The 20,237-nt window shown below is 44.3% G+C and overlaps 1 protein-coding gene and 1 pseudogene across 1 annotated transcript in view; one reads left to right on the top strand and one right to left on the bottom strand.

The window, feature by feature from the left end:
• Positions 1–3,464: 3,464 nt before the first annotated feature.
• On the bottom strand, positions 3,465–4,751 carry LOC121105896 (annotated as a pseudogene).
• A 4,761-nt stretch (positions 4,752–9,512) lies between these two features.
• The window catches only part of FKBP9 (FKBP prolyl isomerase 9), a 34,314-nt gene continuing 23,589 nt past the window's right edge, over positions 9,513–20,237 (top strand). The window contains exons 1-3 of the mRNA XM_008686558.2: positions 9,513–9,754; positions 19,301–19,446; positions 19,870–20,059. Of these exons, the coding sequence (XP_008684780.2) occupies positions 9,528–9,754; positions 19,301–19,446; positions 19,870–20,059 (563 nt within the window). The 5' untranslated portion in view covers positions 9,513–9,527. The remainder of the gene's footprint in view (positions 9,755–19,300; positions 19,447–19,869; positions 20,060–20,237) is intronic.

Below are 20,237 nucleotides of genomic sequence, written 5' to 3'. Positions count from 1 at the left end.
ACGTCCAAGGATGCAGTAGGAAGTCGTGGAGCCGGGCTGCGAGTTGTTAAAGGGTTTAACTAGGTTGCATTTTGTACATGTATCTGATATGTGAAGTTATGATCACTGTTTTAGCTTTAACATAATGGAAGAAACCACAAAGGAAGTAAAAGTGACAGCATAGGGAATATTCCCCTCAATGTGGCGTTCACCTTAGTTAATACTTAAAATGTATGAGGAGCTCCTTCATATTTATTAGAAAAAATCTAAATTAACCAACACACAAAGGCTATAAACAGAAACACATGTTACACCGATATGTCCCAGAGCTTGGAAATCAGGTTTCCCTCTAAGAGAGAACTGTAGCATGAACCAGTCCAGTTGTTGATGTGAGTTACTTGGGCCAATAAGTAGCCTGTAAATATCTTGCAAGATGTTTTCATCTGGTCAAGGAGAATATTGTCTAAGGAAGGTATGATTGAGAAACAAAGAAAGTGTAACTTAATTGTGTTACAGAAGGAAGATGGCCTATAGAATCTAAAAAAGGAGAACCGAGGAAAAATATCAGATGGTGTTTGTCCAGCATTGTCTGCTGAAGACACAAATTATATAAACACAGGAGTGCTCTGATCAATAGAGAAGTATGCACCATTTGGAATAAAGCATAAATTTGACCAACCTTAGCCCCATCTTTTCTTTTTTAATTGAAGTGTAGTTGACATACAATATTATGTTAGTTTCAGGTGTACAACATAATGATTCAACATTTATATACATCAAGAAATGTTTACCATCTGTCACCAAGCAAAGTTATGACAATATGATTGACTATATTCCCTGTGATGCACTTTTCTTCTCTGTGACTTATTTATTTTATAACTGGAAGTTTGTGCCTCTTAATCCCCTTCACATGTCTCACCCATTCCCCCCACCACTCCCCTCTAGCAACCACCAGTTCGTTCTCTGTGAAATTGTTTCTGTTGGTTTGTTTTTTGTGTTCTAGATTCCACATATTAGTAAAATCATGGTATTGTCTTTTTCTGTCTTATTTCACTTAGCATAATACCTTCTATGCCCATTCATGTTGTCAAAAATGGCAAGATTTCATTCCATTTATGGCTGAATAATATTTCATTATATATATAAATATATTTAATATAAATATATTTAATATATATAAAAATATATTTAATATATATATAAATTATATATATATATATATATATATATATAAAATACATCTTTATCCATTCATCTATGGATGGACACTGGTTGTTTCCATATCTTAATTGTTGTAAATAATGCTGTAAAATTCAACCCCATCTTAAAGGAAATACCTTTCAAGACTCACCAAGCCTCTGTGCTCTGATTCCATTTTCACCCAGCACCATCCTGACAGTGTATTATACCAGATCCTAATACGAGGAGAATGGTGTTTTTGTCAGATCTGAGTATTGGGGTGAGGGGAAAGGTAATTCTCCGACTGAAAATTAGTAACTTGACATTGCAATTTGTACTCTAATATCTCATGACTTTAATTATTGTGGCAAATGGCATTATCCAAGTCACCTGCAATCATCTCTCTCATCTCACTTATTTTCTACAAATGACCTTGATACTCCTGCCATGGAGAGGTGGGGTCTATGCCCCTTTCTTGAATCTAGACCAACCTTAGTGATTTGATTGTAACCAGTAGAAAGTAGTGGAAGTGATGCCTCATCATTTTTAAAATTAGGTCAGAAAAGATCATATAGCTTCCACTTTGTTCTCTTGAAATATTTCCTCCTAAAGCCTTCGGGAATGTAAACTGTTCCATTGACCTGAACTCACCATGCTGTGAGGAAGCCCAAATTAACTCATGAGGAGAGATCACATGAAGAGACCTTGAGATTCAATAAACAGAGGGATGCCTGGCCAGACCCCAGTGCCTAACTACCCTAAATCCTAGTCAGACAACTCCATAGTGCTTACCAGAGTAAATCTAAGTGTCTTGTATCAACCAGTCTGAACCAGAATTGTTCCTCCCCTCCACAAGAGGCTTTGTTGCTGGCCAAGCTATGCCCCTAAAGTAAAAGAAAAGAAGGAAGAAGAAAAAAGAAGGAAGAAAGAAAAGATAAAAGGAAAATACTAGATGTTCTCCAGCCATAACCAGTGACCTTATAGCAAGCCAGCAAATAATCTGAAAACCTTACGATATACTTCAATGCAGAAACCAATTGAGTTGGGTTTCTCTCACTTGCAATTGAAAGACTCTTGACTGGCAGGCAGCTCTTTCGACCCATGGGCCCTTTTCTCGTGCTATAATAAAAACACCTTTTTGCACAAAAACCAACCAACAAACAAAAACCAGAAAGAATCTTAACCGATTCAAATATTTGCCCAACACAATGATTTGGTCTTTCCCTGCAAGGTGGTACTGGGGGAGATGGATGCAAGAAGATCCAGGGATTGATAATTCCACTTCAGCAAGCATTAGTCAAGACTTTTTGAAAAACAACAGACCAAAATCTAAATCAAACTGTTTTAAGAAAAAAATAAATAAAGGAATTTATTGGCTCACATAAGTGAAATGTCATGGGGTAGAACTTCAGGAATGGCGCTGAAATGTTATCATTAACAACTTCCCTTGGCTCAGTCAAGCTTGGGTCCTGATCTCAGGGTCCTGGGATTGAGCCCGTCTCAGGCACCCTGCTCAGTGGGGAGCCTGTTTCTTCCTTTGCCCTCCCTACTGCTTGTATGCTCACCTCCCTTTCTCAAATAAATAAATAAAATCTTAAAAAACAAAAACAAAACAAAAAAACACTTCTCTCTCTTTACTTCACTTTCTTTTGTATCGCTTCATTCTTGTGCTGTTTCTCTCATGTGGGTGCAAAGGTGCCACCAATTTAACAGCCCCAGCTGGAAGAAACCTTTTTCTCAGTTCCAGTAAGGCATCCATGTATTATACTCATTAGCTTGGTAAGGATTATGTAGCTGTCATGGAAATAATCACTGTGATCAAGGAGTTGCAGTACTCTGACTGGCCAAACCAATATCATACACCCACCTTAATTCACAGGGGTGGGATTAACAGTGTGGGAGGGGTAGTTTCTCAGAGTGAAATCAAGGTCCTGTTAACACAGAGAGACGGAGACAGAGAGGAATGGGGGGAAGGGATTCTGGACAGAGAAAAATAGCAGCTCGGTAGTCTGATAGACTCTTCTAGTACCACCTCCTAGTTTGTATTCTAGGCATATCTCCTTGATGATTAGCATATTAGAGCTTAAAAGCAGTGAAAATCTTTTGCTACTTATATTCACCTCTTTATGCCAGTTTGGGTTCATTGTGTATTTTGACACAAGACTGAGAAATTTCCTGGTCACCAACCCAGGGTGAAATGCAAAGTGTTGTGGTCACTTCACAGAGCCATGATGGACCCCCACCCACCCCCAACTGGTTCACAGTCAAGACTGATGATACCACGTACACACCAAGAAGATAGGAAGAAATTTATCACTCACATATTGAAACTTTCTGAGAGCAGTTCAGATCCCTAAGCTAGTCCAAAAATGGCTTCAGCAAAACAAAGGTGAGTAGTCCTTGGTTTTATTGTGCTTAGAGGGTGGAACTGGGTGAGTGTTCCCACACACAGGCCAAGACTTTGTGTAGTTTGAACTTCTCCCCTGGTGCCACGTGGACTTTCTTTCCTAACAGCTTGCCCACACGTGGAACGGAAGGGGAAAGTGGAGGTGAGGCTTGAAAATTATCAGTGGTCAGCATCAAAACTGGGGTCAGGTGCTTTGTGACACAAGGCCATCTCTCAAATTCAGTCCAGTCTGGTTGTGATAGACTCAATGTAGTAACATCTCACCCATTAACCAATGAAACAGACAGGAATTCCTTCCCTGCTGATTATCATTCTAAAACACTATTCTTACCTATCCCCCTTTATTTATGCCTGTAGCATCTGGAGGGGTGTGCATAGCTCCTTTCCAGAAAGAGAGTAAAGTGATTATCACCCAATCATGAATACACAGGGAGTCAGCCTTTACTTTGTACCAAGGCACCTAGCCCAGGTGAGAGATGTTTTATTTGTACTCCCTCCCTTCTGTGTCCCCTGTGTCAGTCTCTTATACCTCTCTACCCCATCCTAAGATACTAGATTCATTCTCAAGGCCCGCCATAGGGCCTTGGTGTTGGCCCAGTTGTAGAAGGGTGGCTGCAGTTGGTCCTTACTCTGTTTTACTGGGTAGATTTTCAAGCCTTTCAGAATGAAACAATTTAATTTCCCCTGCTCATATTGGCCACCTTTCACAGCCTAACTTTGATGCCATTATTTTGTTCACAAGGTATATTATTTTACCTACCAATTAATTTTTTTTGCCAGAAAAAATCGACAAGAATTTATTGTCATTCAATATTTCATAGAAAAAAGGAATGTAGCAATCGGTTCAGGGTAGTATATAAAAAAAAAAAAAGCAACCCTGCAGGTTTGTACACGTTGCTCTATTTACATCTGGGAGCAGGCTCTCCCTGACATTAGGCAGAGCTGCTGCATCTGTTGGATACCCCTTTGCAGGTGCAGCCCTGGGCACACTTGGCCCAGTCCACGGACAGCAAGTGCAGTAGCTCTTCTTACAGGAGGTGCATTTGTACTCCTTGCATTTGCAAGAGCTGGCACAGGGACACGAGCCACTGGTGGAGCAGAAGCAACTGGGGTCTATTTTGGGTCCAACACAAGTGGTGAAGAGAGGCACTTGGGTTGGCTGGAGGTGTGGTGGTCCACAATGTATATTTCACTAGCTTTTATCTTACCAGTGACTTTTTCTCCCCTGGGAAGATGGAGGAAGGAAAATGGTGAATAAAAAAGAAAGATCACATTCTATGACATATTAAAGAAATATGGCTAGCTTAGAGGGTAGAATGCAAATCTGCTTTTTTTTTTTTTTTTTAAGATTTTTATTTATTTGGCAGAGAGAGACAGAGAGAGGGAGCACAAGCAAGGGAAGTGTGAGAGGGAGAAGCAGGCTTTCTGCCGAGCAGGGAGTCCGATATGGGGCTGGATCCCAGGACTCGGGGATCATGACCTGAGCTGAAGGCAGATGCTTAAGGGCTGAGCCACCCAGACGCCCCTGCTTTTTTTTTTTTTTTAACCAAAAACCAGATTTCAAAGAATTCTCATAGTAAAGTAGGCAGGAAGCCCCCACAGGTACAAGTTCAAAGTTCTCTGCAGCACAGTGGAAACATCTGAGAGACCCTGTATTATTTCTAGCAATTTTAACTGGTATTCCATTAACAGTTTAGTAAGTAGTAGGATTGGAGGAAAAAGGGCAGACAATGTGCTTCATTGGAGGCTTACAGGTAGAGAAGACTGAGGGAGGAAGGGGAGACAGCAAATGTAATTGCTTATCTGTGGCAAACCTGGTTAGTTGCCAACCCAGTTGTCATTCCCCTCTCTCTTCCTTGCCAACAGCACTCTGATTTTGTTCAGGAGTCTAAAGTAGCTGTCTACTTCGGAGGAGGCTGGTTGGAAAGTAGAGACCCCTTCCATCCTCTCTGGAGGTGAATCTTGATTAGTCTTTAGGCAGTCATAGTAATCCTAGTCCTCTTGCACTGATTGGTTTAGCGATGGACATGTGATGCAATTTTAGTCAATGAGACATGAGGGGAGGTCTCGTCTGAGGAGAGCTTTATAGAAAGCTCCTCGATATTAATAGACGGTACTTTCTCCTTCAGGACGGCTCTCCTTACATGTGGTAACTGGAACTGGGGCAGCCATGAGGGAGCGGCAGTGAAATCCGAGGATGACTGAGGAGAGGAGACATTTGAGCTCTTGAGGATGTTCTAGAAACACTTGATTAACCCAGTCCTGGATCTGCTTCCCATCCAGACTTCCTATTCTGAGAGATAGTATATTTCTTTTTGCGTTAAATGATTTTGTGTTGGGTCTTTTATTACTCATAGATCAATGCGTTCCTCATATTTACATAGTATTTTGCAGATTTCCACCCTTCATATATTGCTTCAGTTGATCTTCACAGACGCTGTGGAGGTAAGGCAAGACATTTTACAGATGAGAACAGATGCTCAGAGAGTAGGGGGAATGTGGGGTCCCACAATCAAGGTGGTCTGATTTCTAGCCTAGTATTTTTCATCAGAGCACATGGTAATTCCAGGAGTGTTGTCAAATAGTACAAGTGGGATAATCTGTTGGAAACTCCTGGAGAGGAAAGGAGAGAGGGCGCTGCTGGAAGCAAATGTCTCCTGCTTTGCATTTGCCTCAGGCCAGCTCCGATGGACTTTCCAGGGATGTTTTTCTTCATGCTGGCCTTTTCTTTATCCCCGCTCAGTGCGTGCCAAGCTAAAGTTAACAGCTTACTTAGCTTAGCCTCCAGGGTTTACTGCTCTTGGAAGATCTGATTCATGGGACTTCCTTTATTTCAGGCTCAATGAAAAGTGGAATTCTTTCTTTACTGCCTAGCTTGTTTATTTTCCCGATAACATTTCAACTTCCTGTATAGAGGGGATAGGACAGAACCTAGTTTTCTGATTTTTATCTAGATCTACCCTTTTCCAGGTTTCCCTTCTCTTCCTCCTCCATGCTGCTCCACACTTCCACTGGCCTCAGACCTTTTGGATGTTTCTCTTATTCTGTCCTTTTCTTTGATTGTGCCACATTTCTTGCTTGGTGGCTCTCTATTCTTTCATTGATTCTCACCTTCTATTTTTCTTCTTACTATCTTTCTCTCTCACCACCTGCCCCCTCACCAAGCCCTACTTTTTAAACACAATACCCTCCCTTTCTTTCTCATCCTGTCTCAAGCCTGCTCACCTCTTCCCCCTCATCTTTATCTTTCTGAGCTTTTGGTCTACTTGAGGACTCTTCTTGACTAGAGATTCAGTTCTCAGACTTGGGAAGTCCTTACAAAGTCACTCCCCAAAACTCAATGGAAATCATTTTTTTAAAAAGATTTTTAATTTATTCATTCGAGAGAGAGAGGGAGAGAGAGTGAGCAAGGGCATGAACAGTGGGGGAGGGGCAACAGGAGAGGCAGAAGCAGACTCCCAGCTGAGCAGGGAGCCTGATGCAGAGCTCGATCCCAGGACCCTGGGTCATGACCTGAGCTGAACGCAGATGCTTAACTGACTGAGTCACCCAGGCGGCCTGGAAATCATTTTTAAAGTTTCGGCTTGGGGGTGTTCGGCAGGCTCAGTCAGAGGAGCATGTGACTCTTGATCTCAGGGTCATGAATTCGAGCTCCATGTTGGGTGTAGAGATTACTTAAATAAATAAAACTTTAAGAAAATAAAGTTTCAGGGGTGCCTGGGTGACTCAGTCGGTTAAGCATCCACTCTTGGTTTTGGCTCAGGTCATGATTTCAGGGTCCTGGGCTCGAAGCAGGGAGTCTGCTTGAGGATTCTCTCTCTCCCTCAGTCCTTCTCCCACCCTTCTCTGTCTCTCTCTAAAATAAATAAATCTTCAAAAAAAAAAAGTTTCAGCTTGATTTTAATTAGTTCTTTTTTGGGGGGGAGGGTGAGGGTGTGTGCACAAGGGGGGAGGGACAGAGAGAGGGAGAGAGAGAACCTCAAGCCGACTCCACACTCAGGGCAAGCCTGACGCAGAGCTCAACCTCAGGACCCAAGATCATGACCTGAGCCAAAATCAAGAATCAGGCAGTTAAGCAACTGAGCCAGCCGGGGTCCCCTTATTTAGTTCTTAGGATAATGCTGTCACTAAAGCTAAGAGTTAATTTTTCTCCTTAGTAGATTGCTACAGAAATCCAGTGCAAAGAATGTCTGTTGGAATTTAGAGATGTTGAAGAGCACACATACTGTTTGATCAGATAATTAACATTTTTAAAGAATGACAAGAGATCAAAGCACTAGGAAACCCTACAAGGCAAAAATGGAAGTGGTAGTCACTACTCAGCTTCTCTCTTCCTACATCTGTCTTCTTTCCTGTCCTGGAGTGTTTTCTCTCTCACAGTATCATAGGATTTTAGAATTGGTGGAAGTCTTAGAAATCAACCCCTTCATTTTATAGAAGAAACTGAGGCCCAGACAGGTGGCATGTGTCACCACAGTCACAGTAAGGGGGTGGAAGATTCTTGACTGGAACCAGGTTGACTTGTTTTTGTGTAAAACTGGATCGTTTGAATAAACGTGTGACACGGTCATTAAAAACCATACAGGAACACTGAAAAGTACAAAGAAGAAAGCAAATCATTACCCCAAATTCAACCACCTATAGATAGCCGGTGCTAATAAGATGAATTATTTTAATAGGTTTTCGATTTCCATAGAATTAGTTCTACTAGGAACAACGGACTTTTGTTTCGTGCTACATGTAGTTTTTCATTAGACCCTAGGATTTAATGAAATCCAAAATTATCTTATAATTACCATGTTTTATCTTCATCTTACAGAGCACACTGAGACTATTTATTAATGTGCAGAAGGTCACCTACCTAGGAACTAGTCCACATAATGGGGTATTATTTCCTTAATAAATCATTGAATTCAATTTGCTCACATTTTATTATTTTTGTAGTTACAGTTATAAATTAGATTGGTGCCCAGTTTCTATCTCTCTCTCCGTTTGCCAGGTTTTGGTATCAGGATAGTTTGCTTCCGAAAGAAGCTGAGAAACCCTTGGTGATTTGCTTTCATTAGTTCAAAATTTTAATAAATAAGAACAACCAATTCTAAGCTAAGAATTCATCTAAGTACTCTCTAATGAATTTCTTGGGGTTTCTGGGTCTTTATGGTGAAGTCCTACCTAGCTTAGTCACGTGGGTGGGACCATGTGAGATGTTTGCTATTAAGTACCAGCTCACAGTCCATCCACTAATGGCTTGGGGAACATTCACAGTAACTTAAAACCTCTGGACAACTAACGGGGGAGTTTCAAAATACGTGCCTCTCCCTTTCTTTTTATTATCCTGGGGGAAAAAAACCACAACCAAACCCCGAAGAATGGTTTCAGTCTTTTTCATGTAGAATCCATTCTTGTAACTAAGTTAAAAAAGCATAATAATCTAAGTTTCCCTCCCTTCTCAGAGCAGCCAGAAGTAATTGGATCCGCGGCCACGTAGGAGCCTCTGGTGGCGCTAAATCTGGACAGTCTCCAGGGACAGGCGGAGACCGGCGAATCTGCCCGGGCAGCAAACGCTTTTCTCTTCCAACTTTGGGCCGAAGCCCCGTCCCGAGGAGTTCACGATTTCTCCCTCGAGGACAGGTTCCCTCTGAAGTTGCCAGCCCTCTTCCTAGGCGGGCCAGCTCGCAGGGCAGGGCAGGGCCGGGCAGGGCCTGGGCGGCGCGGGGCGCGGCAGGCTAGCCCTGGCGCGCGGCTGCGGCTCCTCCCCTTGCTCGGATGTGGCCGGGGGGCGGGGGGTGGGAGAGGGGGTGGTGGCTGCCGCCCGGGGAGGGCCGGGAATCTTTTCCACGTTTGCAAGCGCCGCGGCGCGCCCAGCTCCGACCCGCGCCGCCCGAGCTCCGCACGCCCTCGCCGGCTCCGCGTCGCGCCCCGCGCCTGCGCCCGCCCCTCGCTGCTCTCCCCGTCGCCCACGATGGCGCTCAGGGCCCGGGGCTGGCGGCCCCCGCCGCCGCCGCTGCTGCTGCTGCTGCTCTGGGTGACCGGGCAGGCGGCGCCCGTGGCGGGCCTGGGCCTCGACACGGAGCTGCAGATTGAGCGGCGCTCCGTGCCCGACGAGTGCCCGCGCACCGTGCGCAGCGGCGACTTCGTGCGCTACCACTACGTGGGGACGTTCCCCGACGGCCAGAAGTTCGACTCCAGGTACCGCGCCCCGGACGCCCTCCCGGGCCTCCGAGGCAGCAGCGCCCGCTCTCCCGCTTCCCTCTCTCCGGACAGGCCTTTCGCTCCCGACGGACCTCCCCCAGCTCCGCCCCGGGAACCCCGCGCTCCTCCCTCTCCCTCCTCCTACCCAAAAGCTCAGCGACCCTAAATCTCTCCGCCGTGGGGTGAGCCTACCGGTCCTTACGTTCCCCTGGCCCGCCCGCCCGGGAGTGGAGTCTTGGATAGGACCTGGCACAAATCCCGTCCTTCCTGTCCTCCCAGCGCATTCACACAACGCGAAAACTGTGTAAAATGGCCACTCTGCAAATAGACCTCCACCGCAAGAGTGAACGTTGATGTCTTTCTGCCGCCTCCCTTTATTGGCCCTTGGGCAGGCCCCTTGAGTCAGATGATGCCTCTCGCAGTAGATGAAGATGATGACGATGATGATAATGATGATGATGAGCAGATGATAGCAGCTGTTAACATTTATGGAGCTATTGCAATGTGCCAGGGTAGTTCTAAGCGCTTTCCGTACAATGAACTCATTCATTGCTTACAACAGACCTTTTAGGTAGGTACCATTATTTTGCCAGTGAGGTTACTTGAGGCCACCGAGGCTAAGAAACTTGTGGAGTCCGACTGAAAACCCTGACAGTCCAAGGCCAAGGTCTGTGCTTGAAGATACTACTGCCCTTCCTTTTTGGGCACTGGGTGTGAGGTAGTTCAGAGCAGATCACTCAGCTTTGTTCTGGGGCCCTGGGCCGTGCCCGGGATTCTTTTCCTCATCTCCGTCCCAAGATCACAATACCTGTCCCCAACTTCTCTCCAGTTGAGCTTTAGGGTTAAGAGACCTCTTCCTCCAGCCGCAGTCCGCTCTCCTCCCCAAGGCTTTGTTACAAACCCAGGTCTGTGCCTGCACTTCTCCCAGTGAATCACCAGATTAGGCAAAGAGAACTGTTGAGCATCTGCCCTAGGCTGTGCAGGCTCATTCCAGAAGTTATCTTTTAAAACATACTTGTAGCCTCTTTTGTCTTTTTTGAAATTTCAGACAATGAATATACAAAAGCTGTTTAGCATGCAAAGTGGTACATAGGCAAGTGCTTAGAAATGGTCGTTCTTTCTGTTCAGTTGCTTCTTTTTATTTTTAACAGCTTTACTGAGATATAATTCACATACCATACAATTCACCCATTTAAGGCATACAATTTGGTGGTTTTTAGTGTATTCATAGATTTGTGCAACCATCACAGCTATCTAATTCTAGAACATTCTCATCACTCCAAAAAAAGAAAGGCTGGACCCATTAGTAGTCACTCCCTTCCCCTCCAGCCCTAGGCAACCACTAATCTACTTTCTCTCTATGTGGAATCATATCATTTGTGGTGATTTTATCTGGCTTCTTTCAGTTAGCATAATATTTTCAGGGTTCATCCATGGCATAGCATATACCAGTACGCCATTCCTTTTTAATGGTTGTATAATATTCCACGGTATGGCTGTACCATATTTTGTTTATCCATTCATCAGTTGATGGTCACTTGTATTGCTTAAATTTTTTGGCCAATGAACATTTGTGTACAGGGTTTTGTGTGGATATATACCTAGAAGTGGAATTGCTGGGTTCTATGGTAACTGTTTAACTTTTTGAGGAACTGCCAAACTGTTTTCCAATGTCGCTTCACCATTTTATACTCCCACCAGCAATGGATGAGTGGTCCTAGTTCTCCCCCAACAACTGTAATTTTCTCTTTTTTGTTCTAGCTATCCTAGTGGGTATGAAGCACTATCTCATTGTGGTTTTGGTTCACATTTCCCTAATGACTAATGATGTTGAGCATCTTTTTATGTGTTTATTGGCCATTTGTATATCTTCTTTCATTTGCTTCTTTAGTTAGAAAATAAGGAAGAATTTCCTGCTTGTGCTGATGGTAATTAATAATTCCCACTAAAACAAGTCATCTGATACTTTCTACCCTCTAGGCATGGCGGCCACTGTGAGGCAGTGTGGGACAATGGAAGACATTAGAAAGAGGCACTATCATCCCATCAGCAATTGTGTGTGTGGGGCCTGCCCCTGAAGACAGTGTCCTTCCCTGTCCCTACAGCTTATAGTCTGGGCAATTACCTACTGTGATATTTACAGAAAGAATAATAGCACACTTTTGTCTCTCATGTAGAGTTCACACAATTCTTACCATATCTTTCAATGTATGAATTCATTCAATCTCCAATAAATTCCTTAACCTCACAAGACAATGAAGTAGGTACCTCGACAACAAATGAAGAAACCGAGGCTCAGAAAGTTCAAGTAATTTGCTCAAGGGACCTGGGTACTAAGTCGTAGAGTGAGGTTTTGAACTTAGGCAGCATAGGGCCAGAGTCTATAGTCTGTGGTCCATAAGTCTATGCATGTATATAATGAAAGAAAGGCAAGGAGCTGTGGAAACACACAGGAAGCTCAACTGTATGTTGCGTTGGGTCAGAGAGAGAGGGAGAGAGAGTGATCGAATGGAATTCCAGGATTGCAAGATAAGACCTGAAGATGATTAAAATTGACCAGGGCTAGGGTGCCTGGGTGGCGCAGGCAGTTAAGAGTCTGACTCTTGGTTTCGGCTCAAGTCCTGATCTAAGTCAGGGTCATGAGATGGAGCCCTGCTGCACTCAGCATGGAGTCGGCTTGAGATTCTCTCTCCCTCTCCCTCTGCCCTTCTTGCTCATGCTCTCTCTCTCTAAAATAAATACATAAATCTTGAAAAAAAATAAATAACATTGACCAGGGCTGATCTAAGGGGTGAAGGTTGTAGAGGGAAGAAAAGATGCGGCTGGTGGAAGGCAGAGCAAATGCAGAGGCCTGGCCGTGGGAGCATTGTGTTGGGGCCGTGAAAGCTGCTCACCACAGCCTGAGCTGGGAGTGGGAGTGGGGGAGTGACTGACAGGGTAAAGGAGAAGCCAGAGGAGGCTGGACGGGAAGGCTGGGCCCAACTTTGAGAGATCTTTTCTGCCTGACTATGGAATTTGGACTTTGTCTAGGACAATGGAAAGCCATTCAAGAATTTTAACCAGGGGGGTGAGGGATCAGACTTTTCTGTGGCTGCAGTGTGGACAGCAGGGTGGAAAGGGCAGGACACACCGTAGGTGTTTCACTAGTGTGAGTTTTTCTCTAGGGCTTCCATTCCTTTGGGAATTTATGAAGCATTAAGGCACAACTTTGCTATTCCTGCCCAAAGAGCTTAGGGGAGAAGAAATCTAAGGTGTTTGGGGTTCTGGCTGTTGTTTTGGAGGTTCTGCCCAGAAGAAAATGGCTGTCACCCTGACCAGAGTCATAAGCCACAAAGGGCTTCTGTTTTCGTAGAGCTTTCTTCCTGTGTCTCTGCTTGGCACTTGGGAGCAGTTAGTATCTTTTCAGCTTATGAGCATTTGCGCTTGTCAGCCCTATAGCCCTTGGCCACTGGTTTGGACATGGTTTCGTTTTATTTCGCAGCCTCTGTGGGCTTGTTAAGATGCCCTCGTGGCTGCTGCTCCAGACCGAAGACGACAGCAGCTTCCCAGCTAGAGTTTCCAGGGAGCTCCTGCTCGCACTCTCTAGCTCTCGGGAGCTCCTTGTCAGCCACTCCTGATTCAGCGTTTTTAAGCATTCCATAGCCTTCCTAGCAATAAGGGAGAAGGGCATGGTCTCTTTGCTTGCTCTGGTTTCCTCCTGGTGACTGAAATTCAACATGTTCCTGTTATCTTTAGGAGGCAAAGCCAGCATCTGGTCAGTTCCTTCACAGCGTCCAGGCTTGTCTGCAGACCCTCAAGGTCCCAATATTCAGTAAATATTTTTGTGTGCCTACCGCATGTTTTGTGTGCCCACCTGTTGGTGGGATGCTCTGTTGAGTGGTGTTCAAACTGTACCTGCATCACAATCACCTGGAGAGCTTGTCCTACACAGTTCCTGAATCAGTAGGTCTGGGTGGGGCCTGAGAATTTATTTGCATTTCTAAGTTCACCGGTGATGTTTTTGCTTCCCGTCTGAGGACCACACTTTGAGAACTATTGTTCTCAAAGAATCAAAGACTTATTAACATAAGTTAATCTTATATATTAATTTATTAATATAGGCCCGCTTAATTTTATATATTCATTCATTCATTTATTCATTCAACAAATATTTGTTGAGTACCTACTGTTAGCACCTGGTGGGTAATTGAGCAAAGAGGTGTTAAGGCTCACCCCTTCTGGGGCGCCTGGGTGGCTCAGATATTAAGCATCTGCCTTCAGCTCAGGTCATGATCCCAGGGTTCTGGGATCGAGCCCCACATTGGGCTCCCTGCTTAGCGGGGAGACTGCCTCTCCCTCTCCCACTCCCCCTGCTTGTGTTCCCTCTCTTGCTGTCTCTCTCTCTGTCAAATAAATAAATAAAATCTTAAAAAACAAAACAAAACAAAAAACCACAAAGGCTTACCCCTTCTGCAGGATTGGTTCTGAGAAGAGCCAGGGAGCTGGGCATCCCTGCAGATGGTGTCACGGTGGACTGGAGAAGTTAAGTGGTGACGAGGAGTCTGGTCAGGTCATGACATGGCTCATTTCGGGAGGTTTTCGAGTGTGAATCTGCACAGCAGCTCCTCCTATGGAAAAGCCATGTGATGAATGGGAAGTTACTGCTTGCATGTTAGCCCCGTGTGGCTCCGCTGACTTTAGGAAAAGATCCTAACCTCCAGGCAGGTCTTACTAGGGTCTCTTGAGGCCATTCACCTGCAGGGGCACTTGAGTGGCTCAGTTAGTTAAGCATCCGACTCTTGGTTTTAGCTCAGGTCATGATCTCATGGGTCGTGAGGTGGAGCCATGTGTTTGCTCGGGATATTTCCCCCCCTCTTCCCCACCCTCCTGCCCCACTTGCATTTGTGCTCTTTCTCTCTCAAATAAATAAATAAAATCTTTTTTTTTAGTAAATAAAATCTTAAAACCTGCTGTCTTTAAAAAACAAACAAACCAGACACTGTGTCATGACAATGTCATTGCTTTTAATTTTCATGTTCAAAATTCGTTTCATAAATTTCAAAGTCATTGTGAGCGACTGTGTATTCATATTGATTATTTAAGTTGGCTACATTTTACTGGCTGAGAACTTGTATAGAATAAAATTTATAGGGGCGCCTGGGTGGCACAGCGGTTAAGGGCGTGATCCCAGCGGTCTGGGATCGAGCCCCACATCAGGCTCCTCTGCTGGAAGCCTGCTTCTTCCTCTCCCACTCCCTCTACTTGTGTTCCCTCTCTCGCTGGCTGTCTCTATCTCTGTCAAATAAATAAATAAAATCTTTAAAAAAAAAGAATAAAATTTATAGAGATCTAATATTTTAATTTGTGCAGTTGCTGAAAAAACAAAAATCCACAATAGCTGTGGAATGATTTCACTTTGCTTTGCAGTGTTTCTCTCTTAATGATATTTTAACATGCCAACTGCTTGAATTTCAGGGTCTGATCCTTTGTGGAGGTGAGAATGGATGTGTTCTTTCTCATTTCCCTCCTCTCCATTCTTAATCCTTCCTCTCTTCTCCCTCACCTTCTCTCTCTCCCTCTGTTGCTGTGTTCATTTTTCCATCTGGTAGCTGATAGACTGTCAGTTCATTAAGGGCTTGCTTTTCCCCTCTGCCACGGCTCATTAGCAGCTGGTAGAGGTGTTGTTTGGGGGAAATAATCTTGGGCAAAGGGTCTGGGAAGCCCAGAGTCACCTTTGAGAGCATGTGATGTGGGGAGAGAGGTGGGAGTCAGAAAAGTCAGATTTTTTTTCCCCCCACAAAGAGGAGTGTAGGAATTTGGGGAAGGAATGGGCTTTGGGGACTCTGGGGAGGGAGTATGTTCAGTTTGATATATGTCCTTTTATTTTTATTTATCTATTTTTAATATTTATTTATTTAAGTAATCTCTACACCCAATGTGGGGCTTGAACTCATGACCCCAAGATCAAGAGTTGCATGCTGAGGCAGCTTGACTCCCCATGACATATGTTCTTCTTCTTCTTTTTTTTTAAGATTTTATTTATTTAAGAGAGAGAGAATGAGCGAGAGAGAGCACCAGCGAGGGTGAGAGGCAGAGGGAGAGGGACAAGCAGGGAGCCCAACACAGAACTCGATTCCAGGACCCTGGGATCACACCCTGAGCCGAAGGCAGATGCTTAACCGACTGAGCCACCCAGGCGCCCCGACATATGTTCTTTTAAAAGTTCATCCTCACTGCAGATTGAAACCTATGTTTAGAAATAGAGCCACAGTATTTATGCTTCAGGAATGCAGCCACAGGGGTAGTTACTCATCCTGAGGACCATGCTGCAAGATCATGCGTGCTCATGTGTAGACGGTTTAGTGACTTGCGTATGATGGGTTTTATGTGATGGCTACTGTCTTAGTGATCCTTGGGCCAGTAAACTTGAAGAGCATCATCAGGGGATGCTGCAGCCACCTCCCATCACCCCCTTGGGGCAAGAGAAAGTAGAAGCAATCAAAGGGTTTACAGCAATGAATGAGCAGGGGAGAAAAAGAAGCGGACGGAGAGGAAAGAGGGGTGTTGGATGCGCTAGATGATTTCCATTTGCTTTTCTAGGTCCCCTCTCCTTCTGATCTATTTGCTTTTTGCTCTGTGAGGCTGTATGAACTACATGTACTTAGTAGGGGTTGTATCAGTGACCCCCTCGTCATCTGGCTTCTGGGTGGGTTCAGCCAGTGGGGCATCAGCAGATCAGAGAGAGGAGGGTGAGATGGAGATATTTATTCCCTTGGCTCCTTACCTGTAGAGTCTCCACCAAAGTTTGTGTCCCTAGACTGGAGGTCCTAGCTAAGCCTCTGTCAGGTGGCCCTGAACCTTCTCTGTCCCTGGATACTTCAAGCCCAGGTTTGACAACAGCACTCCCTACTTGTCCCCAGAGATACCACATTGTCCCTGTGTTCTCTGCACCCTGCACACTCTTTTGCAGACAGTCCCTTCATGAAACTTCCCTGGAGCTGCCTAGCTTGGGTGTATCATCTGTTTCTTGCAGGACCTCAACTGGGACATCTGCAAAAGGTGTAAATCAGCCAGATACGGGGACCGGTTATATTAAGTGCCTGTTCCGGAGCTTGCAGAAACAATTTTCATAACCAGTTCTGGGCTTGGCGCTGCATGTGAACTTGCGCCAGTTGTGCTGATCAGCACAGATTTACTCAGAGCGACTTTATTTTTCCAGATGGTCAGTTTTAAGCAGGAGATGAGACTAGTCTTGCATTGTTAGTTTCTCACATATGTAAATTATAACTGTTCTTTCAGAAAGGTGTATTTTTGTTTGTTTTTAGCACTTTGCTTAGGCAGTCAAATGAAGATATTAATACTGCACGACAACAGCAGTCTTTATATACCACCCAGGGGGAGGCCCTGCGCTAGGAGGTGAAGGGTCAGGTCGACCTGGGTTCTAGCTTTTTGCCCACTTCGTTAACTTTGCGAGCTTGGGAGATTCTTTCACCTCCAAGGAGCCTGAGTATCAGCACCTGCCTTGAAGTGTCGTGTGACGATTAAATGGGGATAGCAGGTGGAAAAGCTTAGTTTGCCACCGTGCCCGACACATCATAAACACTCTCTAAATAGTTATTATTAAAAAATCTCATTAATTTTGGGAACTGTGTTCGGGTTCCGTGGATGAAAGACTTATTTATAAATGGTTTCCAGCCTGTGCATTGTCGCTGTTTGCTCATGTTCTGTACCTGGGATGTCTTTGAAGCTTCCGGTTCAGGTTCATTATTAACATACACCTACCGGCTGGTTGACGGTTCAGGGCCTGGCAAGTCCCCAGCCAAGTGAAATCGAAGAGCTGGCATCCCAGGCGGCGGCTGTTGGTCCCTGGAGGTAGAGGGTGGAGGTGTAAAGCTGTCTCGGGCACAAAGCTGACCATGTGTTTTTGTCCTCTGGCTTGCTGACCTGAACTGGGAATCTTGCTCTCTTTTCCCTGACCCTGCGAAAAGGAAGGCTATTAAAATGAGTTGTAAAACTAGGAGGAGGAAGAAAAAAAGGAGGCAGGTCTGAGGAAGCTGCCCGGACGGGTAGTGAAGTGGACTGTGCTGCTCTTCCAAGCTGTTTATTAGGGAAAATGAGGAAGTATTGTACCGAATGAAGGGCAGCACATCCTGATGAGGTAAATTCCAACAGCTTTTTTTTTTTTTTTTAGATTTTATTTATTTATTTGGGAGAGAGAACATGCGAGGAGGGGCAGAGGGAGAGGGAGAGACAGAATCTCAAGAAGACTCAATGCAGGGCTCCATCCCATGACCCTAAGATCATGACCTGAGCCAGAATCAAGAGTGGGACACAACCAGCCGAGCCACCCAGGCGCCTCCCCAACAGATCTTAATATTTTCTTACATGAATATTACATGATCATTTTTTGAAATTAAGAGAGAATTAAACCACCTGAAATCCCTTACTCATAAATTACCATTGGTAATGTTTTTATGTGTCACCTAGTGGATTTCTTCATATGCACCTACACATGTAAATGGAATTATTTTATACTGTGGCTCTGTAACCTGCACTTGTCTGTTACTAGATATGTCCTTCTGTGCCAGTGGATATAAATCTAGTATTTTTGAATGGCCATGGAGTGTTTTATTATATGACCTTGCCTTAAATGCAGTCAGTGCCATACCTTTGAAATTTCTGTTATTTCCAGTGTTTCATTATTATAAACCAAGCCCTATAGTTATTTTCCTAAACACAGTATTTGAAACTCTCTGGGTATCTCTGCTAGGTTTGTTTGTTTTTTTTTAAATAGGCAAAATCCATGCCTTAGACTTTTTTATATCCCCCCAAAGCACCTAGCACAGTCTCCTAATGGGCAAACCCTTGTTGGTTGCAGAATTTGACATTAAAGAGGATGAGAGCATGGATGTTGGCCACAAGTTCCATTATTTATCTTCCAACCTAAGGCTATCACCAGTCAGCCTTTAAATCGCATGTGTTCGTGATTTCAAGAACATATTAGACTTTCCATTACCTGTAATAATTATAGTAATATTGACATAACTCTGAGGTTTCCCGAGCCCTTTTCAGATTATAGTATCATATAGATCTTGGGATGGCTGTTATTGTTACTCCCACTTTGAGGTGGAGGAAACAGTTTAAGAGAGTTTAAGTATCCTTTATGCTACACCATGCTGTATAGACCTAAGGGGAAAAGAAAAGAACAATCAGGTATATATGTTAACTGGAGCGTTAGTATCTTATGTTGTTACTTTTAAATACCAATCATGTGGAAATGGAACACACTTGTTTAGTGGAAGTATTGGTAGCTACTTCGCAAAATGATATATGTAAGGAGGGTTACTTATCTAACTAGAATTGCTGGCAATATGCAAAGTAATTAAAAATTCCAACCCTGCGAGTGCCGTTAGTGAAGACATTTCCTGTGCCAGTATCTTCTCTACAGGCTGTGTTTGCTTTCCAGTGACCTCCCTCTGTCCATGGTTGCATTTTCACTGGTTGGTTTCACTAAGGGAAGGTTTAACTTGTACTTTTCTTCTTCTCTGTGTCTTGGGTCTTCAGCTATGACAGAGACTCCACTTTCAACGTGTTTGTGGGAAAAGGACAACTGATTGCAGGCATGGACCAAGCTCTGGTTGGGATGTGTGTAAACGAGAGGCGCTTTGTGAAGATCCCCCCAAAGCTTGCCTATGGAAGTGAAGGAGTTTGTAAGTTTTTGTTCCATGCTTGTAAACACATCTGCAGAAACCACCAGAACGTTTGAAGGGTATTCAGTCAGGCAGACCAGAGAATCTGCAGAAGCTTTAAATCAAGGAAAATGAGAAGCAGTGAACACACACACACACACACACACACACACACACACAGCTAAAATTTCATCTTTGGCTTATTTCTTCTAGATAAAAAAGAAGTTGTTATTAACACAGGTGTATTGAATGTCTCCCTTGTTGAGAGGAAGACCATTTTTTTCTCATTTCTCTCAATTTTATTTGGAGGAAAGAGGGAGGGAGCATGGCCCATTTGGGAAGTGTTCAGTGACCCCCCTTGAACATCTGGGCAGCATCCTAGGTGTTTATTCGTCTGGCCTGAAAGGCAGCAGCTTCTCAGTGTGAATTCTCTTTAATTTTTAGCTGGTGTGATCCCCCCAGATTCAGTTCTTCATTTTGATGTACTTCTGATGGACATTTGGAATTCTGAAGATCAAGTTCAGGTTCACACTTATTTCACACCCCCCAGTTGCCCTCGGACCATCCAGGTGTCTGATTTTGTAAGGTATCACTACAATGGGACGTTCTTGGATGGGACACTGTTTGATTCAAGGTAGGTGCTGCCATTCAAGGTAATATCGGTGAAGTGCCCCTTAGTTCCTTCTGTCTCACCTGCTTTTTATGCCCGTGGAGAAACCAGAAGAGAGACTCTTCAGATTTCCATCAGCACCAACTCCTTTGCTCACGGCTTTTGGTCAATGTGTCATGCTCTGTAAAGCCAGAGTCAAAAT

This window comes from Ursus maritimus, unplaced genomic scaffold (genome assembly GCF_017311325.1).
Source record: "Ursus maritimus isolate PB19 unplaced genomic scaffold, ASM1731132v1 scaffold_3, whole genome shotgun sequence".
Lineage (NCBI taxonomy): Eukaryota > Metazoa > Chordata > Mammalia > Carnivora > Ursidae > Ursus > Ursus maritimus.
This window is presented reverse-complemented; position numbering and strand designations above follow the sequence as displayed.